This window comes from Cornus florida, unplaced genomic scaffold (genome assembly GCF_030987335.1).
Source record: "Cornus florida cultivar Cherokee Brave unplaced genomic scaffold, ASM3098733v1 CherokeeBrave_3.0.0_Hap2_Chr06, whole genome shotgun sequence".
Taxonomy (NCBI): Eukaryota; Viridiplantae; Streptophyta; class Magnoliopsida; order Cornales; family Cornaceae; genus Cornus; species Cornus florida.
The window spans coordinates 66,547,423-66,571,776 of record NW_026775576.1 but is presented as its reverse complement, the minus strand read 5'-3'; the positions used below and the strand labels follow the sequence as shown (position 1 = coordinate 66,571,776).

At 31.0% G+C, this 24,354-nt stretch overlaps 4 protein-coding genes across 4 annotated transcripts; 2 read left to right on the top strand and 2 right to left on the bottom strand.

The window, feature by feature from the left end:
• Positions 1-269: 269 nt before the first annotated feature.
• On the bottom strand, positions 270-3,824 carry LOC132311811 (iron-sulfur assembly protein IscA-like 1, mitochondrial). Its single transcript, XM_059809917.1, has 3 exons — positions 3,527-3,824; positions 1,435-1,552; positions 270-828 (listed from the first exon to the last, which is right to left on the bottom strand). Exons 1-3 carry the CDS (start codon positions 3,720-3,722, stop codon positions 714-716), a joined length of 429 nt encoding a protein of 142 aa, XP_059665900.1. The 5' UTR covers positions 3,723-3,824; the 3' UTR covers positions 270-713.
• Positions 3,825-7,216: 3,392 nt separating this feature from the next.
• Positions 7,217-9,614, bottom strand: LOC132311809 (small ribosomal subunit protein eS25-like). Its single transcript, XM_059809915.1, has 4 exons — positions 9,485-9,614; positions 9,321-9,395; positions 8,341-8,475; positions 7,217-7,545 (listed from the first exon to the last, which is right to left on the bottom strand). Exons 1-4 carry the CDS (start codon positions 9,485-9,487, stop codon positions 7,432-7,434), a joined length of 327 nt encoding a protein of 108 aa, XP_059665898.1. The 5' UTR covers positions 9,488-9,614; the 3' UTR covers positions 7,217-7,431.
• Positions 9,615-13,365: 3,751 nt separating this feature from the next.
• On the top strand, positions 13,366-13,977 carry LOC132314245 (uncharacterized). The gene has a single exon (XM_059813130.1). The coding sequence runs from the start codon at positions 13,366-13,368 to the stop codon at positions 13,975-13,977; it is 612 nt and encodes a 203-aa protein (XP_059669113.1).
• Positions 13,978-21,827: 7,850 nt separating this feature from the next.
• LOC132314244 (uncharacterized) lies at positions 21,828-22,376 on the top strand. The gene has a single exon (XM_059813128.1). The coding sequence runs from the start codon at positions 21,828-21,830 to the stop codon at positions 22,374-22,376; it is 549 nt and encodes a 182-aa protein (XP_059669111.1).
• Positions 22,377-24,354: the final 1,978 nt, after the last annotated feature.

Below are 24,354 nucleotides of genomic sequence, written 5' to 3'. Positions count from 1 at the left end.
AACATTTAACTTTTCTGGAGCCGTCTTTGCCACTGATGGTGTAGGGTTTGAAGGATTGCCTGTTGATCCATCAACAATACCATTTGATCAATGAATCCTCATCCAGGAAAACCTTCAACCAGTTCCAGTTCCAGTTCCAGCTCCCGCTCAAACTCAATCTTTTTTAAATACATGCTATATTATAAAAATTTCTGATCCCAGGCATGACCCTATAAGAACAGTTTTTTGAAATGCTAAATAATCTTCATTCAAACTTCTGTAACAACGCATTAGACTAAATAGAATTCAAATAGACAAAGAAGTCTTCTCTCATATTTACAACATAGTGTGATGATGTTCTGGTTACAAATATTCAACTTGAATGTAATAAAAATGTCCATTCACTGCAACCAAAAACAACAGAATTTTACAGGAACAATAACTACAAACAAATATATATTTAAAAAAAGAAAAAAAAAAAAGAAAAAAAAAAAAAGAACTTTGCTAGGCGCCGGTGTCCACTTTATCATCCTCTATTTCTTACTTTTTTTGGTAAGGATCATCCTCTGTCACTTGTAAACCCTGACTGGTATCCTTTGTTTCGGTAAGGATCATCCTCTGTCACTTGTAAGCCCTGAATGACATCCTTGCAAATAATAAGTCAGCTCTGTCTGAAATAGCTATATATGGGATTGTAGAATGCAATGTATCCAGTTCCTGCAAATCTGTCAAAATTATGATCCTGAACTACCACCAGGCTTAGCAGCTTCTGCACTGCTTCTTGTCATAAAGGATTCTCCACAACCACACTGCCCTTTAGAGTTTGGATTGATAAATATGAACTCCGATCTGCTCAGAAAACCAAGGCCAGAGGCCACAAAAGGAATATTATATATATATATATCAAGAAAGCAAGAGACTGAAAATGATTAATTAGTACAAGAAATGCCCAGAAATAATTTTCTTGCAATCAAGCCTCATATAACTTGTCATTTATGAAACTAGACTTAGTTCTTGTATGTTTACGAAGTTAACTAAATACTAAAATCATATTCTCTAGTGCAGGTATACAAGGACTACGACTCTGAGATGAATGTTGACAGTTTCTAAGTAGTATTAGCTTTCAGGTATTAATATAATATGGTCACTGGGAAATTTCACTTTTGACATGGCAAGCCAAATGATATAGATCTCCTTTGATACATCATGAGTCAGATCATTAAGCTAGAATGTGAATTAAGGTCAAACAAAATTAAGGTGTTATCAGCTGTGTTGATTAAGTGGGAGAAGAAACCATTCTAAACTTTGAGAAAAATGAGCATGTGGATAGATTACATCAGAAACAGCACAATACACTCATACATGTGTCCATAAGTGTATGAATAAGTGTGCATGCATTACTCCAAATTCGTTTGCAAATAATTACGTATCTGGTCATTAAAATGTTGCCCATACCTGAGTTTGTCATCAACAAAATCCATCTTGGTACCTATGACATGCATGAGGGCCTTTGGGTCGATCAATATTTTCACACCCTTGTCCTCAATCAACTCATCAAACTTCCCTTTCTCATCTGTATATTTAAGGCAGGAAACCAGCAGGAAACTATATAAGCTATAACCATGTAAGAATTCCAGTTTCCGAACTATTGAAAAGAAAAAAACTTTAGAAGAGAAGCATCAATATTTCAATGCATTTACATTCACATATTCTTGCAGCAATTTAATCATCAATAAAAAAAATTACAAACCAGTGGCACAAAATGTTGGGATTTTGGAGCACTCAAAAGTCAAAAACAGATCTGATAGGATTGACAAATTTGCTTGCAAGGATGACGCAAATTAACATGTGCCACACAAGTAAACCAGGTTGAAGGAGTTGGGGTTTGAGTGGCAAGCATCCAAAGGATTGCTGCTACCAAATTGCCACCAACTAGAGCTAGCATCAAAAATAAAAGAAATTTAAGTCTTAGCTAATGATGATAGGAAACTTGGAACTGGAAGCTTCTTGATTGTCTAGAAGTGCATGCTGATTGTTAAAACTTACAAGATAGCTGATTCAGAAGGCAAAGGAAAGGGGCCAGAAGTTTTAAGTAGTTACGTAGACAATAATCTACCCCCAAGTACATCTGGAACTATCAGAAATGAGGTAGATCTATAATATATGAAAGAAAAAAAAATTCTAATTAACCAAAATGAAAAGGAGTATGGAGAATTTCAATTACCACGAAGATGGGTAATAGTTTAAAATTTAAAGGTAGCATCTTAGGGACAAGGAGAGTTTATTTAAAGTAGCACAATATGGGTCATATTAAACATCAAAAGGCAGAAAATTAAGGATACACAGGTGCATTCCAGAAGCATGAAAGTGTGGGAAATCAGATTACAATAGTATAGCTGAGGCATTATCTTTCCTCGAAACAGTAAGGTTTTACAATACCAACTGAAAACACACCAAAAAGAGAGTACTAGTTCAGCATATTTCAATCTCAAACAGGCACCAGAATGGAAGAGTTGCCATTAGCCACAAACTTATGAAGTTAGTTGTATGCAAATAGTTGCCCCTTGTACTCATTTTTCTCAAATCTTGGGCTTGACTCTTAAGTGAGCTGAGCTAGAACAACTAATGAGGCTCCAAGAAGCAACTCGTTCAAGCTTGAACATAAATTTCTCGGTTCATTAAAATTTAAAAGTTTGAGCCAAGCTTGAGCACGCTAATTCAACCAAGCCAGGCCAGAACCATGCAGCAACTTGGCCGAGCCTCCCTCAGTTACAAGACACCACGTAAATTCGACTCTGTGCATTCACACATGTCAAGCATAATTAACAAAAGAAATATAAAGAATCATGACTCCTGCTGACAGTATATACATTCAATTGAAGAAATCATCCAAAGCATAAAACCAGGTGAAAATCAAATTAGAAGTCAATGTGTATGATTCACCACTCTCATATTGGTAAAAACACTCTTAATTGTCGCTTAAAGCAAGTGTGCTTGAAAATCACACCATGAAAAATAGTACCATCAAAGAACAGGAAAAATGCATTGCATCGCCATTTGTGCTGCTCAACTCCACTGTAGGTTTAATTTTAAGGTGGTCTGGAAATGGTAATTGGTTTGGGCATCCTTGTCAGGCACCAACAACTAATACGCTTATTATGAGTGTTTTCTTAATAAAAATATCAAGTTCACCTTGCAAATATCATATAAACTCAATGAAAAATCTTCAAATTTCATTGTTTCTTCAAATTTCCCAAGTTATTGTAAATTTCTACAGATTTCAAATGTGGTTCACAACAAAGTTTCACAAGTTAAAACCTACGCTGTGATGAATTCTTCAATTCCAAAATTCAAAATTAAGTTATTAGGAAACATATATTAAAATTAGAATCTTTATCTAATTTCAAATAAATTAGAATAATTTTCGTTCTCATACAAATTAAGGTTCAAGCTTGTTCTATCAAAACACAAAGGATATGCATAAGTTTACAATATACATACATATACATATACATATATGTATATCTATAAACGGATCAAAGAGGACCTGCATAATTGAGGGTGTAGGATAAACCGTTGCAGCCGCGAGCCTTGACGCCGAGCTTGAGGAAAGAACGTTGGCGCTGCTGTAGCAGGTCGCGTATCCTAGCAGCTGCGGCGTCAGTTAAGTTTAGCGCTGGCCGGCGGACGGCGGATCCAACCTTCTTGGCAGCTGCCGCCAGAATTGAGGAAGAAGATGCCATCTCTCTCTTCTACACACTTTCTCTCTCTAAAACGTCATATGTACAATGTGTGACATGAGTGAGATGTAACTAAACCAGACCATTAGGGCCTCAGGCCCATCTTCACATGTGTTGTGAACGGTCTAGTGACTTATAGGAATAATTTTTGGGCCTATTAGTTGATCGTGATGATAATTTTGTGTGACGAGTTTACTTGATTTTTGAAAAAAATAAGAAACAAAATAAATCTATTGAGCTGTATACCTCACATCAATTTTCATAAACTCTTTTTTAAATGGGTGTAAATTTCTTATCAAGGTAAAAAATAAAAAATAAAAAAAATTCTTTAAATTAAGTACATTTTGAATAAAATTTTGCTTCTATTTATAACACATTGAAATATATTATATTTAGGGCGAATTACTAAAAAAAAAACTCCTTATTTTGTAGTGTATTGTAATAAATCTTTCTTTTCAATTCATTTTTTTTTTTAATTAAAACTTCCCTCCAACTAACTGAGAGAGTTTACTTTTACTGAAATATCCCCTCATTGTCAAGAAATTATCATGTAATTTACCAAATTATGTATAAATATAATATAAATAAAATTACGATTGTGAGGGGTTACACATTATAATATATAGTGTTATTGTATTATTTATATTATATTATATATATTTTGATCATTGGACTAGTGGCCTAGCCGTATCAGTCTCGTATCTTTCAAAGGGAGGTTTGGAAGGTTATGGGTTCAAATTTCAGATGTGTGTGAGTACCACCTAGAAAAACAAAAGTAACGTATTTTTTGATTAGTTGATGGAATTCTTTAGGGGAAAAAATAAAAAAATGAACTATCAATTAAGGAAATTATTATATTTATACATAATTTGGCAAATTACATGATAATTTGGCAAATTATTATAAAAAATGCCAGCAAATTATCATTGTTGTTGTTGTTGTTGTTTACATTCTTAATGTTAGTTTGCTATTTGGTAATTAAATTGATGTATTGGTTTCAGGCGGTGGACTACGGAGTTGAAAAGTTACGGAATAACAAGAATCTTGGGGTATCATTCGAATCACTCAATTTTCCCGGATTTGTTATAATAGTGTCTGCATTATGTTTGGTTAATTTTGAACTTCGATCACATATTGTGAAATGGTTAATTATAGCACAATTAAGTGAATTTCTAATGCAGAATTGTGTAGAATTTTAGGTCAAAACTCTATATTGTTAGTTCTCTTGATAATTATTTTAGCTAGCAGTCAAAATTTCAAGATAAAAAGCTTTGATCTTCTATAAATTAATATGAACGTCTAGAAATTGAAGGGGCTAATTTCCCTTGTTAGTCCTCAATTTTCCATAATCACGTAGTCTAGGGGACAGTTTTTTTTTTTTTTTGCTAAGCTCAAATTTTCGCCTAGGAGAGAACATCATTTGTTGGGAAATGAAAAAAGAACAAATAGAAAGAAACTAATTAAAAGCATTTTAAAACACATGCATGTTTTAATATTAGGAGGGAGCTTAATTAAATTGAATTTAAAAATGTTGAACTAATATTGAATATTTTTTAAAAAAAGAAGCCGATTGATGATTGATGACACGGGCTACTACGAGAATGCAATAATACCAATATTGAAATTTTTAGAAGGTACCATGACTAACATTATGACTAGCAATAAAATTCTAAAAGAAGTGCGTATGATTTAAATCGAGGATAATACCAGGGGATGGGAAAGATTGAGACTAATTTATGCTGAGATAGAAAGGAAAAAGATGTAGTAGTAGTAGTGTGAAGTTATGGCCTATACATGTTAAAATGGCGAAATAGGAATCATCTAGCAGATCCCTAATAGTTTGATTTAGGGCTTCATCGAGTGAAGTCGTGTCTCAATTATCAAGGGTAAGAACATTCCGGTGTTGGGATCAAGGGCACCTCAAGAATAACCAATTTTCTCACACATCCTTCTCAAGTTCGGAAATCAAACATGACTTATCAGGTGGGCATTTTGGTAATCTTGTTTTTTTTATAAGAGCTATGCATGTTCGTGATAAATTTCAACCTTCTGAAGTTCTGAAATTAAATGTTGTAACTTATCGCGTAACATTTTGGTAAATTTGTTATTTTGTAAGTGCTATGTTATGGTAAATTTTAACCTTTTGAAGTTACTAAGTTAAATGTCTTATCAGGTAGCATTTTGGTGAAATTGTTATTTCAAAAGTATGTTGTGGTAAATTTTAACCTTCTGAAGATCTGAAATTAAATGTATCGACCACATTTTGATACATTTGTTGTTCCAAAAAAGGTGCTATGTTGTGGTAAATTTGCTGCCGATATTTTTGTCAAGAACAAAATTTGGAATCATTGGTCAAGCGCTTTCACTGTTAAGATGGAGTTTTGAATTTTTCATAATTAATTACTGAATTGAGTTAGTTTTATGAGAGTTGAATCATTTAATATATTAGAGCCAAATTTTGTAATAAGAAGAATAAGAGTAAATTCATACCAAATAATGCTAGGTTTGGAGCACCGAATCTACTTTTTTATAAATTTACAATTATTACTTCTCTTATTTCATATAAATTGAATTAGCATGTAATTTTAAAAAAATGGTCATTGTCACACAAAACGTGAAATATATTCACAATAGTTAGACTGACTAGGACCATTTTTATACACACGTAAACAAAACTAAACCATTTTTTTTTGTTTTTTTAACAAAACTATACCTTTTAAAATATGGTGAACGAAACACATGAAATTATTATTATTATTATTTTTAACAAAACTATACCTTTTAAAATATGGTGAACGAAACACATGAAATTAGTCATAAATTTTCTCGATATACTTGTGGAGGGTTTGTATTTAGATAGAGTCAGTTTTTGCAGTTTTTGTTTTTTTGGTTTTTATATTTTCTTTATGAAATTATATTTAAAAAATAATTAAAATTTGAAATATTGGAGGTAATTAAAACATATTGAGTAGAATGTATCCGTTCAATATAAATGTCAGATGATCGAATGGTATAAATGATAAAAGGTTTATTAATTAAATTGTTGATTTTTAAATCCATTTATTAATAAAATTGTTGATTTTTTATTGAAAAGAACCTAAATGTTTTTCTCTAGTTACAAAATATATATATATATATATATATATTTGTTAAAAAAAAAAGAAAAAGAAATGAACCTTCAAAGGAAATTGAGTGATTTGATCACATATTTTAATATGAAGAATCAAAATGTTTGTCCAAATTATTTTCCATTAAAAATTTTCTTCTTCACAAACTAATTTACATATTTTATTTTAAAATAACAGTATCCCTCTTTTTCAAAAGGGAACTAATTAAAAAAAAAGTATTCAAAACAAATTCATTTGGTCCTTGTTAGGTCTATAGAATTTAAGTAAACCATAGCATTTTATTATAATTTTCCTGCTAGATTTTCACAATTGAACCAACAGAACAAACACAAATGACTGTCAAACAGGAGATCAAAGTATCCCTCACGGTTATTTGACAAAATAAAGCCAATGCAAAAGACATACTTCCAGTGATGAATTCGTATATAAATACGACATTGATTCAGCAAAGCAGAAAAACATGAACGATTCTAGTAATGCAAGGAAACAAAATATTCATCAACAAAGTTTAACCACTAAACAGAAAGGTAACATAATATTGGCAGGCATCCCACCTACTCATAAAACAAAAGAAACAGGGTCTCCTAAGTATTAGTGGCCCTGGTATAGATCTGTTGGCTAGCATGAGAAGACACCATCCTGATTGCACCTCTTGCCATCAAATCCTTAATTGCTTTCCGAGCAAGCGATCCATTCACCTGAACAGAAAAAGAATAACAAAAACCATCCACAAAACTTTTTAAAAATGGTGTTATGCGGGCATAAAAAAATAAATACGTCATTCTTTACTTAGCATTTATCATTTGCTGGACATATAAACCTCTCATTCAAGTCTATATCAGTAGAATCCGCTAAATCATGAAAATGAAATTGGTTGAAGTTTATAAAATACCAATAAAAATTCAACCTCCACTTATGTCTCTACTTATTGGTCAAGCATCTCAAGCTCAACGAAAGAGTATTCGTAATTCCAATTTTCAAATTCGAACTACACTGGTAAAAATATATATATATATATATATACAAGTATTCAACATCAAATAATATCAGAGGGAACTTAATAAATGTACAATTGTCATGAAATTTTATTTTATTCCAATCAGAAAGAGTAAATTTTAACAGAATTTTATTGTTTCATATTTCCAGCTACACTCATAAATCATTTTGACTAGCGACCTTTGCACAAGTTCTTATCGACAAAAAAAAAACCATATGGATTTTATGTTTTGTTAACTTTTCTTTGATGCCCTTGATTTTACCGATCTACTTTGCTAAGAGAGAAAATCAGAGCTCTATCTACTAAGCTTATCAAGCAGTAATGAACCTCAAGCTAAGAAGTTCAGTAGTGCAAAAAATGCATACACTCAATATGTAAAAGTATGTGACTATGTTTTCTGACATTTGGGATTCAAAAAATAAAGGGACATTATTGTAGAACAACTGAGATCTAGCAAACTCGCCACAAATAAAGAATAGGAAAGTTATGAACGTACCCTCAATCTATCGGACAAGATCGAAGGAGTAATGAGCTTGTACTTTGGAGCTTCAGAAAGAAGCTTATCATAAGTTGCCTTGTCAAAAAGAACCATGTTATTCACCTTCTCCTTTTGCTTTCCTTTGCTCCATTTCTGCAGAATTATTAACACTAAAAAACTTAAAAACTACTTTCTTGTAGGAAAATAAATTAAGACAAAAGAGCTTATCACTCGAATCACGAGCATAGATATAAAGAACCAACAAATTTGAACACTCCTGTTTTCTTTTGAAGGTGGTGGGGAGACGTTCGTTGAAAGTAATTTCATATGTTTGACTACATTTTCAGAATAACTATTTCAAACACCAAACAAAGCCATCTAACTTGGGAGGACGAGGGGTGGGGGGAAGAGAGAGACATCTACCATTACTTTCTATGAAAACAAAAATAATGTCAATAAATCCCCCAGGCGAATTATAAAAATAAATCAAAAATTCACAAAAACAAGATTAAGGAAAATACTTAATCCAAACCAATAAAACTTAATGAATTCGATCTCTATAGACACTCAATTATGCAATGACGCCCTAAAATTGAAATAACAACTTTAATTACCAAGTCAATTAGTTTTACAAATAAATTGCATATCAGATCAACAAAATGAAAGGATATGACAGTGTATATTTGGTCGAAGCAACAAATTCTATAAACTATTATCCTTTTTCAAGTAACCCAATAAATTTGAACTGAAATAAATAAATAAATCACCAATCACGAGCTCTGATTTAAAAAACCCAAAATTATGAAAAAAAATTAAAACCTAGGTCTCAATATAAACAATGTTTTTTTATCAACTCGCTACGTCCAAGAAAAAAGAAAAAGAAAAAACCCTAATTAGCAGGAAATCAGCACATCAAAAATTAGATTATATAAACAGTAAAAATCAAATCATAAATCCAAACATAGCAGTTGATTACCAATTCAATTATTCCTTTTTACCTTCTTTTTTTGCTTTCCTCCGCCAGATTTGGCGGGCTTTGACGACGGTGGAGGTGCCTTCTCCTTCTTCGGCGCCTAATGACAAGAAGAAAGTATTTTCAAAAGGTCAAAAACAAAAACCGGAAACAGAAAAAGTTTTGCTTAAAAGACTTGATTTGTCTCACCATGAGATCTCTTGTTGAAGATTTCTAGGGTTTCTGTGTGTTGAGAACTAGCAAATATCACCGCAGCGCCAAAGGGAGAGTTTAGTGTGCGCATCTATATATGTGTGTAGGATTCAGAAAACTAGGGTTTGAGGAAATATTTAAGCTAGTGTTTGGGTGACTGTATTGGGATGGAAGAATCCCGGATATCTTTATTCCTGTTCAGGGTAACGTAAAACTCGAAGAAAGAAATATAAATTTTTTTTTTTTTTTTTTTTCATAAACAAAAGAAAAAGAAAAATAATTAATGTTTTTTTTCAACAAATATGTTTAAAATTTTCAATTTCCTTTTTCAAGTTTAGAATTTAAAAAAAAAAAAAAAAAAAAAGCACATCCCCCCCCCCCCCCCCCCTTCCCTTTTTTTTTTTTTTTTTTTTTTTTTTAGAATTTTGCATACTTCTCAATTATAGATGGCAAAATACCTTGCCCCATTGGGTTTCCGCCCCACTTTGCCCATTTTAAACGGTTATAGGGTGATTAAATGGTTTTGGGATGAAATGGGTTTAACATTGAAACCCAGCATGTGTGTATGGGGTGGGGATGAGGAAATGTCACCATATCTCGCCTCCTTTTATAATGATAAATTATAATTGTGTCCTTATTTTTTTATTTTTATATTCAATAATATTAATTATGTATTAAACAAATTCTAATTTATTCTATGTCAATCACTAAAAATATCATTTTCATTATTCTTATTTGAGAGCTTTTCAAATCATAATTTATTTGATGTTCCTAAAATAACATTTAGGTGAAGTGCATTAAACTCTACTTTTCTATTTGTGTTTTGTACTAAACCACACTTTTTTATTTTTTTTTACCAAAAAAATCCCCCTCAACCATACGAGGGGAATAACTTAACTGATGGACGTTAACTGAAAGGAAACTATTTGGACATTAAGTTTTTCATATATTTTTTAAACGAAAATGATCCCTACCTATTTTATACCTCACATATATATTTACTCTATTATCACTCTTAGCGACATATTCTCTATCATTACTGCAACACTACGCATCTTCTTTCTCAGCTCGTTATATATATATATATATATAATATTTTATATAATATGTACCATTAATTATTATTAACACTACATTTACATTTTGAACAAACCTTCAGACCTATATGAATCTGGGTTTTTCCTTGAAATTTATCTGCTTATTATTATTATTATTTTTTAGAATTATATTGTGCATTCATTTCTTTGGTTTTTATTGATTTTCATTTTATACAGATTTGTTAAATAAGGTCATCTTTTACAACGGGAAATTATGCCTAAAAGTTTTCCCTATTTATTTTTATTCCTCAAATTTTTTATTTTTATTTTTTTAAAGTTTTTTTTTTCTTTCCTATAAGACATCTATTTAGTGCAAAACACAAATAGAGAAAGGGGGAGTTTAATGCACTTCATCCATAATATTAAGTTTTTAGTTCCAATTGAGAAGTTGAATATTGTTTTTACATGCATAAGAGAAATTTTTTTATTACCATTGTTGAAAATTAATTTGTTTATTTATTTACTTTCATTAGATTCGTAATATAATTACGAAAGTACTCTATACAATCCATTCTTATCCCGCCTCTTTAATAAGAATTTTGAACGAGGATGGGGGCAGCTATGCTAAACGGGAATGGAGATGGAGATGGCGTCCCCCCGACCCAAACCGCCACCTACCATCCTACTCTATAAATCGCTCTTTTTTTCTAAAATATAATTTACATAAATCAACATAATTGTTTATTCAAACCACTATTCAATTGACGAAAAAAAGAATGTTAATTGATTGTTTTACTACTTAAAGAGCAAAATTGCTTTCTTCATTTGTTAAGTTTACAATTTTTGTCATTTATCTAATATCTAGAACTAATGTAATTACTGGAATCATTATAACCACAAATCGGATGTCTACTCTTATGTTTTGTTTGGTTGGAGGATGGAAAAATGAGAAGAAGGGAGAGGGGATGGATGGATGAAGAAAGGATAGTGGAAATGATAGATAATAACACATATTATTTGTTTGGTTGGAAAGTAAAGAATAATTTTTATATTCTTTCAACCAAACGCAATATTAATCTTAACTTAAACTCCAACTCAATTATAATGTTTATTTCATTAATTACATAATGGTCAACTTTGAAAGGCATTTGATGGAATTTAATTACATTGCACAATTGGAATTCCCGCCATTACCAATTTCCAGAGGGACACTCGAACAGTGTTTTCTGGGCCAATTCGGCCCAAATCGACCACTCCCTAATTGCGCGAGCGCCACAACGAGTCATCTATTCTTGTGATGATTCCACTAGGCCCAATGGACATTCTATCAGATAAACACACACTCACACACACACGCGTGTGTATATATATATATATCTATACTTTTTGCCATTATAAATTACAAAGATGCCAAGGCCTTTTAAATTAATGGTTTCTGAAATCTTAAACCTACCATTGCCTATTTACACTTATCTCAACTGTTTTCAATTAATGTGTTGGTTTCATTAAAGGAGATGATAAATGCACTCTCTATATTTAAATGCACTCCATTTATTTATATATTTATAAATGTAAATGTCAAACATTCTCCTAATATAATTAATTAGAGTTACCCATATTTATGTCATTTCACTTCAAAATAAATTATATTTGGTTAAAAGGAAGTGGGGGCGAATATCTACTCCTCTCTTCATTAATTGATATCACTGTATTGAAATTTAAAGTTTAAATACTCCCTTCGTCTCTAATTAGTAGTACATTTTTTTCTTTTTACATGTCTCAAATTAATTATCCTTTTTGAAAGGTCAAAGCATCTTTTCATTATATTTCTATCATTATCCTTTTATCTTTTTTTAAAATTTCAAACTTTTTAATTATATATATTTAAATTAAAAAGAACAATTTGATAATTTTAAAAGGGGACAATGCATTAATTGCATGTCCCCTTAAAAACTCTAATTTCTAAACATGGACTTCTATTTAGGGACAGAGGTAGTATATATTAGAGATTATACCCCAAAGCAATTAATACGACAAAGTCTAAAAAGTAGGTCAACCAACCAAAAAGGCTATTAAAAGAGAATATATATATATATATATATATATATATATATATATATATATATAACTCATAAAAATTAAGTTAATTAAATTTTTTTTTTTATTATTTTTTTTTGGCTACAAGGCAAAACTTATAACTTTTCATTCTTTTTGTTGCCAAAAATTGCAATACAATCACAACACGAGAGATTAGCAAAATCTCAAGACTTCTCTAATTTTTTCTCTTCAAGACAAAATTTTTAGGGTCAATTATTTCTACTGAAATCGGGTCAAATTACTAACTGAGGCCTCAGAGGGTGGTTGGATTATACATGAAAATAGACAATCCCATTTTAAATTTCAAAATTTGTCCTCACCTAATTAAAAGTATATAATACTTTTTTATTTTATTTTTATTTTTTATAATACTTAATCGATGTTCTTAAATTAATTCACACTTTTAAATGATAAATAATGCTTCGTTGGCATTGCTTTGAAAAAAATAAAATATTTGGGAATGTAATCATTACTATTTGCTTTCCTGATTGAACTTCCACGTCAACAATCGCAGAAGACAAAATATATAAATATTTCCAGTGGAAGTTACAAAAATCAATCCGCGAAAGTAATGTTATAACAAAAACTGATAACTGTAGTATGAACGAGAAATGCATGCCCATGGTAAGACATTTCTTAGCTGTACGATTCTTTTACCACTTTCTCTCTCTCCCTCTCTATATATACACACACATACAAGTATATATCTCCTAGTGCTCTAACAACACTTTCATGAGCCAAGCCATGGCAGCTTACAATTTCTCTAGCCTCATAGAAGTCTTGAACCACCAATCATCCCAGAACTCGCAGCCAAACAATGGAATGGGAAATTCCTATGAGGACCCTTATGTCACTGAGATGTTTGGGGAGCTCTATTTTAAAGAGGCCAGTCCTCCATTTCCCCTACACTACCTTTTCCCTTCATCTCCATTTCCGTTTCCATCCTCATCGTCATTACCATCTTCTCTGCCTGATCCTACTCTTGAGTATCAAACCAACGTCCAAAACCTCAATGGTGATGCCAACCATGAGATGAAGAAGAAGAGAAATGAGGAGCATTGGGGCTCAGCGAACGATAATTGTTCGTATGGCAAACCGAGTTCATGGACAAGCAAAGAAAGATTGTTTCCTCCACCAGTTTCTCACTTTAAACTGTTTAAGACTGGTAAGGCTTTTGTTTACTTCAAATTTAATGAGAAAACTTGCAGATTTGTTCGCAAGGAGATAAAGATTCCTCCCAAAGGATTTCTGCGTGGTTCGAGGGAAAATGGATGCTTGAAGTTGAACTTTGCTCACAAAAAGGTGGAAGATGAGGAGGAGGAGGATCAGGAGGAGGATGAAAGTGTGGAAGCATAAGAAGAACAAGAAACAAGTGATAAGATTGTGAAAGTCAAGTTCTAGGTTTATGATTTTGTCTTTGATGAGACTTTGCTATCAAACTAGACAATTAAGTCTCAAAGATTCCATGCAATCACAAGAGATCGATGTTCTTGTATTGGGAAGCATGGAATTCATTTATGAGTTTGTTGTTCTTAGAATATTGGGTGTCAAAAAGAGAGAGAGAGTAAAATGAGAGGTGCATACTTGACCTTTATGTTTGGACTTAATTTGTAATGTTATGTTTTCTTATATATATATATGGAGAACCTAGTAATACTTGACCTTTATGTTTTGATCCAGCTAGCTACTCGAAAATAATTTGAATTCAACATTTTCTATATGTATATGCATAGATATATACACAAGCTAGCACAAGCAAAAACATATACACATGTATATGCTAACATATGTTGTTAAGCAAACGAACAAACAACTTCAACATTGCTGGGATTGTTTGTGAAGTAATTACAATCATGATTTGTGAGCTTTTTCCTTTCTTTCCACCAACTTTATATGAAATATAAAAAATAAAACAAAATAAAAATAAGAGGAAAAAAACAATGAATAATCATGCTTGACAACCACGTCAGCCGTTGGCAAGTTTATTTTGACAATCAGTTACTGACCACTAGGTGATATCGTTATTTAGTTATTTTTTGTTAAGAAATGTCGTTAATTATTTATCCATTGTCAAATGTCGTTAATTAGATGCATTAATTACTTTCTATCATGCACGAGCTTAATAATTAGTTATTTTTCATTAAGAGAAATACCGTTAATTAGTTATTTTACTTAGTTTATTAATATCATGCATAAACTTAGTTATTTTTGTTAAGAGAAATGTCGTTAATTAGTTATTTGCAGTTAAATGTGGTTAATTAGTTGCATTAATTACTTTTTTTTTTTTTTTTTTTCATTTCCAAGCTTGATTATTCTCCTTCGTTAAGAGAAATGTGGTTAATTAGTAGCATTAGTTACTCTTTTTTTTTTTTTTCATTTCCAAACTTGATTATTCTCCTTCGTTAAGAGAAATGTGGTTAATTAGTAGCATTAGTTACTCTTTTTTTTTTTTTTTTCAAATGTTAGTTACTTTTTTTTTTCATACATAATAGATGCATTTGGGTATGGACTAATTAGTATATAAGTTAAGAGGATATTAAACACACCTTCACAGCTTTCTTCAAGTATCTCATATTTAGTAATCCTTATTGCTACTCTGGTATGACTTCTCTATCCCATTTTGTTTCAAAGAGAGTTTGATGAAAATTTTATTACAAATCTAAGCTCTATCCCAACTGATCACACAGAGATTAGGAATTGCTTGTTTTCTGTTAAGTACAAGAAATTTCCTAGACCTGATGGATATAATTCTTTCTTTTTTCAAAAGAGCATGGCCTATTGTTGGTAATGATATTACTCTTACAATAAATTTTTTTTATCCTGATGAGGTCAATGCTACTTAGCTTTAATCCTAAAGGTTCCTAATCCCACCTCATCCTCATATAACAGACCTATATCTTCTTGTAGTGTCACATATAAATGCATTTCAAAACTTAATTCTAACAAGTTAATGCCCATTATGCCTACCATTATTGACAAGGCACAAAGTGCCTTTGTGAATTGTAGGAAAATTGGGGACAATATCATATTAGCTCAAGAACTGTTAAGAGGGTATCATAAGGACATCCACCCTCCTAGATGCACACTCAAAGTCGACCTTCATGAAGCATATGACTGCTTCCATCGGTAATTCATTCCTGATGTTCATGAGCTAAGGCCTCCATTTTCATTTATTGGATCGGATCTTGTATCTGTACTGCCTTTTTCTCTATATCTGTCAATGGTGAGCTGACATCCTTATGTTTTGTAATTGTGATTTCAGGTCTTCCCAGACTATTGAAAGTCCATGAATACCTTTAGCATGCTCTCTTGTCTCTCCCCTAATCCAAACAAGAGATATCTTTTCTTTTGTGGGGTACCACGTGCATACAAAATGCAATTTGCAGCCTATTTTAGTTTTCATGTGGTACCCTCCTAATTAAATACCTTGGCTAACTTTAATTAATTTAATATATATATATACACTAACAACTAGTGATTGCCAATCACTCATAATTAGCATGCTATCAAAGGTGACAAATTAGACAGCTAGAGGGGAGACTTCAACTGATTCAAGCTACCCTCTTCAACATACATATCTTCTGGACAAACCCTGTTGGAGGCCTTGACATTTATATGGCGTCCTAGATTTTTTTCAAAAATTTCGGATTTTTTATTTTTCTCGGTGCATCATTTTGCGTATCGTGCTCCGTTTTGTGTGCCACATGAATTTCGGTAATCGTTTGGGACATTTCTTTGAGTTTATAGCTCTTGAAAATGTAATTGGGTTCACTTTAGCATTTTCTAATTTTTGGGCTAAGAAATCCCGTGTGGGGCCCCATGCCCGGATTTTTGATCTTGGAAATTTTTTCAAATTTCTTTCACTCATTTATTTAAACTATTTGATGCAATTATATATATTTGTGTGTGTGTGTACAGGACAATACTTAACTACTCACCGATGAGTAGGGTGAAGCTACTGACCCTTATGTGATCCAATAACAAAATAACACATCACCTTTAATAATAAAATAATCCACACCTTTCTTTTTTCGGATCAACCATTAAATAAACGTATATAGTGTTTTTAGGTGTGAATTATTTTATTATTAAATGTGATGTGTTATTTTATTATTGGATCACATAGGAGAGTAGCTTCACTCTACTCACCAGTGAGTAGCTAAACATTATCCGCGCGCGCACATATATATATATGGGGGTAGATATTTTCATGGCACAATGGTAGTTAATGGTTGTAAAGAGGGTATTTTTGGACTTTGATACTTAGAGTGGGTCCCACCTTGATCAAACTTGTGGCTAAAGGCACAATATCATATATATTTCGGCACTTCATTTTCCCAATTTTCCATCGCGGGCGCTCTCTCTCTCTCTCTTTCTCTCTCTTCTTTCTTTTTCACTCCATTAATTTTTACATGCTTAAAGCTTGATTTAATTTTTACATGCTTAAAGCTTGATTTTGAGTCATTCTTAATGTGATTTTGACATAGTGATAAAAGAGAGATTGAAATTACATCTTAAGAACTTTCCATTGATGCCAAGATCTTCACCATTTGACCACTTTGAATTTTCGATCGGGTCTTGCCAAGAGGGTGGATTTTGAGATATGATGTCTTCAAGAGGAAACTTTGTTCCCCACACATTCCTCTTCACATTGACAGTGGTAGACTTCAAATTGGAGGAGTTTCAACCTTGGAGAAATTCAGCTAGGCTTTGCATCTTTGAGGTACGGTTTTGCTTAAATTGTATAGTCCTAGATTGTGATAAAAAAATATCTTGTTTTCCCCTTGAAAGCATGTTTAGTTTAGTGTAACTTGGATAGATTTGGGTTCTAGGGTTTCACCATGATCTTTATCTGCTTAATTGTTGTTTAAATTGAAGTTAATACTCTTTTACATGTTGCAAAGCATGATGATTATGTTAATAATAATGCTAGATTGGAAGATTATATGTGCTATGTTATTCATTTCATATTGTATGTACGTGACTAATTGAGATGATTGTGGGTTTATCTTACTTTGCTCCTATGTGTTATGTACCTGTCATTCCTACTTGACTTGAGGAAACGCTATTTAGACATTCTTAAGCGGTGGTGCTCACCCCTTTATCTTAAACATTTCAGGACTCAAAAGAGACGGAATGGACTATTCATCTTAACCATTGTAGACTATTTCGGAAATGATATTTGATGTCATTGTAGTCCTCATTATTTGTAGTGTTTTTGAGTTCAATCATGTTGAAATTTTAATTCATTCTAATGGCAATGTAATTTTTATTATTTTGGGTATGTAATTTTTACAAAGTGTTATATTAATATTATAATAATAGTCTTTGGTATGGTAAATGTAATAATTCTATTTTAGTACGTATGTAAACGATTATGTTAACGCTGATCATGTTAACGTTGTTTTGTTGTTTGGGGTATTAATATACATATATATATATATATATATATATATATATATATATATATATATATATATGGTGTTTGAGTGGCATTTTATAGTGTATCGGTGGTAGTTTTAGTGGTTGTGAATTGTAGTGGTTGAGTGGAATTGATTGAGTAATAAAAGAAACAAATAAATAGAGGTTTGGGGAGTTTCAGTCGACGTGTTAGTATCTCACAATTTTGGGCAGTGAGCAATTTCACTATTAATGACCCATATCGGTCAACATGAATTATTCACACGTTGATCGAATGCCCAAAGTATGTCCACACATCGACCAGTTCCTGCTGTATACAATTATGATTTATTTTCTCCTTTTTACCCTTTATCACTTATTTATTATTACTAGTATTTACCACGTGGCCCAGTAAAAATACAATTATTATGTTTTAACTACACATCCGATTATATTACTCCCGAACTTCATCCTAATCATAGGATGTCCTTGGTAAATGATTGTTTTACCCCTTTTGGGTCTTAAACCATTATAATTGAGTTAAATGACTATTTTGCCCTCATTGGGCCCTAAAGTGTTAATTTAAGGTGAAATGACTATAGTACCCTTGCATGTCATCGGGTTCAAGTAAGGACTAGGTTAACAATTCTGATCCAACGGATTTGGATCATCACAGTGCACAAAAGTGGTACATACCTGCACAAAAGTAGTATCTAGATATATTAAGGATAGTTTAGGAAAATTAATAATATTTTTCTATGTCCACGTACCTCAGACTTTTAGCAAAATCCATAACTGCGAAAAATGTTGTCTTTTACTCCATCACTCTATAAAAAGACTTCCAAAAGTCCATGTTTCTGTAATTATCCCTAAATTATATTGAGGTGCCCCTGTGTGAGCCACGACTCACACACTTTTGTGATGATTTAACTTCAATCAGTTTGGCTAGCACCATTTTTGAACAAACCTATCTTAAGATAGGAAATTACAGGGCCGACTGGAGCTTTAGGCAGTTGTCGAAGGCCCCATCCAATGGGAATACCGGCGCCCCAAATTTTTCCTAAAATTTTATTTCCTTCTAGTATTAGCCCCACAACTAATAGGAAGACTTTAAAAATTTTTATTTTCTTATATTATAATCTTGCTAAAGATTTATTTCCTTCATCCTATCTAATAGAAAGGTTCCAAAATTTTTTATTTTCTTATATTATAATCTCTCTGAAATTTTTATTTTCTTTTATTATTAAACCCCAACCAATATAAATTTAAAAAGTTTATATACTTATCTCACTCTTTGTTTTCACTATCTCTTCATCCCACCCATAGATCCCGCGAGGCGTAATTATTGAATATATATATATATATATATATATATATATATATATATATATATATATATATAAATTATTGAATATATATTTAACCATTGTAGGAATTGGTAAAACTTTTCGTAACAAAAAATTTAGGTGAAAATTCAACAAATAATCAAAACATAACAAAAAAATCTTTTTAAAGAACAACAAATGAACAATCAAGTCATCTAAAATAATTAGAATATTATATAATAGTGAAAGAAAAACATATTACTGAGTTGATTCATAATGATAATCAAATGTGTGCTAAGAAAAATCTTTATGAAATAAAATAAAATAAAAAAGATTAAATTAATTAGTCATATTATTTATTGAAAAAATACTTTAATAAAACTTGAATTCAATAATCCAATTCATCTCAAAAAAGCAAAGGTTGATTTTTAAATATATATATTTGATATTAATATAATACATATTAAAAGACCACTTATATATTTTTTCACCTAAGGCCTCAAATTATATTAAGCGGCCCTGACAGTAACATATGTATATATACACACACACACATGTATATTTCACACCCTTATAAATAATACAAATATGCATGTTGTAAATTTATAATAAAATAAAATAATTAAATATAAAGCTGCACTATCTACAATTTTTTTTTTTATCTACTTTTAAAAAAATATATATATATATAGAGAGAGAGAGAGATAGTGCAGCTTTATATTTAATTAATGGTATATATATATGGTAGATAGTGTGGCTGTATCTACTTATTCTTATGGTATCTCTTTTCAATTAATGTGTTGATTTCATTAATTGATATCCATTATGGCTGTATTAAAATTCAAGTCTAAATATTACTTTAGTTGCTCATCTTTGATATTATAATTTTTGAAGGGGACATGCAATTAATGTATTGTCCCTCTTTTTAAATTATTAAGTTGCCCGTTAAATTTTAAAAATATAAAACATCAAGTTTATTTTTTTTAAAAAAAAAAAAAAAACTAGAAGAGTAATTATGAAAATATTACATTTAATTTGTTTGAATTTTGAAAATGAATAACTAATTTAGAATACCTTAAAACAAAAAAAATGAATTACTAATATAGAACAAGGGAGTACCCTCAAAGCAATTAATACGACGAAGTCCAAAAAGTTAGGTCAACCTTCAAAAGAGACAAAGAAAAATAAAATTTAATTTAAATAACAAATAGAAAAAGTTTTTGTTTTTTTGGTAAAAAAGTTGCCCTGGTATTGTAGTGTTGTTGCTAGGATTTTGAATTATTAAAGAAATAAACTAATATGAATTAGATAGTTAATGTACATTTGATTGAGCTCATTTTGGTTCAGTCTTCACTCTATTAGTCTGTAGAGCTAGTGAAACTATTATTCATCAAGATGGAAAGATACAAAATGAAACTTAACAAGTGCACTATCAGTGTAACATACATATGTAAAGGACCAATTCCACTAATCTATAAAAATCGATTCAAAAATCATAGAGAAGTTAAACACCAAGAGTTTCAAAGAAAGTCAGAGGGTTCAAGTATTCGTTAGAAATAGAGTGGGTCCTTGCCAAGCTCCAAAAAAAAAAAAAACACAGAAAGTAAAAAAATAAATAATAGAGATCAAGTTAATTAAATAAATTTTTAAAACTTAAAACCTCTCTTTCTTTTTGTTGTCAAGACAAATTTTTTAGGGTCACTTATCCAGTTATCCTGAATTGGTGTTAGAAGTTAATTGGTGTTTAATTCATATTGGATTCAGATGAGAATGCGTATGGATATATATGGGTTGAATGTTAACACCACTTAATAACTTAAGTTTTTTTGTTTGGATCATAAAACACTCAGTCCGTTACAATTGGTATCAGTGCCACACTCAATTCTTATTCAGTATCAGGTAGACATGGTGAAAAATGACTCTTATAATTAAAATGAAATTGTCGTCAACAAAAGGGTGATTGAATTATACTTGAAAAAAAAAATAATAATAATAATAAATCATTGTCTCAATTTAAATTTCAAATTTTGCCCTCATCTAATTAACAGAATGTAATATTCAGTTTTTTTTTTTTTTTTTTTTTTGGACACCTTTATAATACTTGATTGATGTTCTTAAATTACTTCACACTTTTTAAATGGTAATCTTTGTTGGCATTGCTTTGACATACTATATAATAGATGGAGATGTAATCATTACCACCTGCTTTACTGATTGAACTGCCATGTCAACAATCGCATAAGACAAATATACTTTCAGGGGAAGTTACACAAAATAAATGTGAGAAAGTTGTTGTCATATGTGAGATAGCAAAGTTCAAAACCTTCAAGTGTGAATGCAAAAAACAAAATGCATGCCCATGGTGAGTTCTTATCTGTATAATTCTTTTACATCTCTCTCTATTTATCTATATATACACACACATATTCACACATACAAGTATCTCCTGGTGATCTAGCCACACTTTTCATGAGCCAAGCCATGGCAAATTACAATTTCTCTAGCCTTTTAGAAGTCTTGAATCACCAATCATCCCAGCAACAGCCAAACAATGGAATGGGAAATTCCTATGAGGATCCTTATGTCACTGAGATGTTTGGGGAGCTCTATTTTAAAGAGGTCATGAGTCCTCCATTTCCCCTACACTCCCTTTTCCCTCCATCTCCATTTCCATTTCCATCCTCATCATCATTAGCATCTTCTCTGCCTGATCCTACTCTTGAATATCTAACCAACATCCAAAATCTCAATTGTGATGCCAACCATCACAAGAAGAGGAAGAAGAGCTCATCGACAAGCAAAGAAAGATTGTTTCCACCTCCTGTTTCTTTCTTGAAACTATTCAAGACTGGCAAGCCTTTTTCTTACTTCAAATTTAATGAGGAAATTGGTCGGCTTGTTCGCGAGGAGATAAAGATTCCTCCCCAAGGATTTCTGCGTGGTTCGAGGGAAAATGGATGCTTGAAGTTGAACTCTGCTCACAAAGAAGAGGAAGAAGAGGAGGAGGAGGATCAAAGTGAGGAAGCATAAGAAGAACCAAGAAACAAGTAATAAGGTTTTTTTTATTTTTTATTTTTGGTAGTTAAAGAAGTGATAAGGTTGTGAAAGTCAAGTTCTAGGTTTATGGTTTTGTGTCTTTGGTGAGACTTTGGTATCAAACTATATTGACAATTAAGTCTCAAAGATTATATGCAATCGCAAGAGAGGTTCTTGTTATGGGAAGCATTGAATGCATTTATGAGTTTGTTGTTCTTAGAATATTGGGTGTAACAAAAACAAAAATAATATATAATTTATATCCCTTTATATTTTTTTTCCTAGTTGATATCTATACATACATGTCTTCACGGCCTTATCTCTTTTTGAAAAGTAGGAATCTAATACCGCTAGACTACGAATCTGTTGATATTTAAATCCCTTTATAGAATATGAGAGGTTCATACTTCTTCTTTAAGTTTAGAATTTACAATGTTATGTTTTCTTATATTATTTGAAGAACCTAGTTAAACTTGACCTTTTTGTTTTGGTCCCACTACCCGAAAATAATTAACATTATCTTTATGCATATGTATATGCTAGATACATACACAATTAACCACTACAGCAAAAACAAACACGTACACCCATATATATGTTTACATATTAAGCAAAGGAACAAACAACTTCAACATTGTTGGGAGTGAGTGTGATTTGTGAGTGTTTTTTCCTTTCATAAATAGAATTCAATAATTGCATCATATCCATGAAAATAAAAATAAAATAAGAATAAAAATAAAAGAAAAAAGACTATCATGGTTCACAATCACATCAATTGTTGACAAATTTATTTTTACAATTAATTTACGTTAGGTGATATCGTTAAGTATGTGATATAGTTAATTAGTTATTTTTTGTTGAGATGTCGTTAATTATTTATCCATTGTTAAATATCACTAAATAGTTGCCTTAATTACTTTCTATCATTCATGAACTTAATAATTATTTATTTTTCATTAAGAGAAATATCGTTAATTACTTATTTTTATTAATTAGTTTATTAGTTACTCTTTATCAGGCATGAGCTTAGTTCTTTTTGTTAAAAGAAATGTCGTTAATTAGTTATTTGCCGTTAAATATAGTTAATTAGTTGCATTAGTTACGTTTTTTTTCTTGTTCGAAATATTGTTAATTAGTTATTTGCCAATGTCGTTAATTAGTTGCATTAGTTACCTTTTTCATATGATAGGAAAATATAATAATATGAAAAGCCATCAATAAAAGTTACAAAATAACGATGACCACTAATTATTAGTACAGGACATGTGCCATATAAATTGGCGTGAATAATCTATAATAATTGTTCACTACGATAGAACACTTTTTCTATAAATTAGTCAAATTTTCTTTTATGCAATTAACAGAAAGACCAAAATCTTAAAAACTAGTGGAGGAAGGATGGATGTATTTTTATAAATAATTGAACACTATTCAATTTATATAATTAATTAACAAAAATTCCAAAGCCAATTGTGCATGAATTATGAAACTTTATTGAAACTTCAATTAGTTGCATTAGTTACCATACTCAAGCTTCGTTATTCTCATTCGTTAGAAATGCCGTTAATTAGGTTATTTGCCTTTAAATGTCATTAATTAGTTTTAATTAATTGCATTATTTTCATAGACAAGCTTAGTTATGTTGGAAAAAATTATTATGACAAATAATAAAAATCACTTGCACTTGGGCATCGACCGAAATACAATAAGTTATTTAACGTTAAATATTATTAATTAGTGTTAATTAGTTGCATTAGTTACCTTTTTATCATAGAGAAGCTTAGTTATTCGTATGCTCATTAAATAAACGATTGTGCCAACTACTAAAAGTTATCAATGTTTCAAAATTGGAGGCTTTTTGGGAGAGGGAAAATAAAGAAGCATTGGAGGCTTTTCAGGAAAAGAACAGTGAAAAAACTCTACTAACCACCACATTATCACCAAGTCAATTTTTTATTAAGAAAAGGAATAC

Bases quoted from the DNA above. Each gene is read 5' to 3' on its own strand.
- LOC132314245 (XM_059813130.1), top strand. From the start codon at position 13,366: ATGGCAGCTTACAATTTCTCTAGCCTCATAGAAGTCTTGAACCACCAA.
- LOC132311811 (XM_059809917.1), bottom strand. From the start codon at position 3,722: ATGGCATCTTCTTCCTCAATTCTGGCGGCAGCTGCCAAGAAGGTTGGA. The intron at 1,553-3,526 runs GTCCTCTTTGAT...TTAAATATACAG, and splicing joins CTACACCCTCAATTATGCAG to ATGAGAAAGGGAAGTTTGAT. The intron at 829-1,434 runs GTATGGGCAACA...TTTTCTGAGCAG, and splicing joins TTTGTTGATGACAAACTCAG to ATCGGAGTTCATATTTATCA.
- LOC132311809 (XM_059809915.1), bottom strand. The intron at 8,476-9,320 runs GTAAAAAGGAAT...ATAATTCTGCAG, and splicing joins GAGGAAAGCAAAAAAAGAAG to AAATGGAGCAAAGGAAAGCA. The intron at 7,546-8,340 runs GTACGTTCATAA...TTTTCTGTTCAG, and splicing joins TCTTGTCCGATAGATTGAGG to GTGAATGGATCGCTTGCTCG.
- LOC132314244 (XM_059813128.1), top strand. From the start codon at position 21,828: ATGGCAAATTACAATTTCTCTAGCCTTTTAGAAGTCTTGAATCACCAA.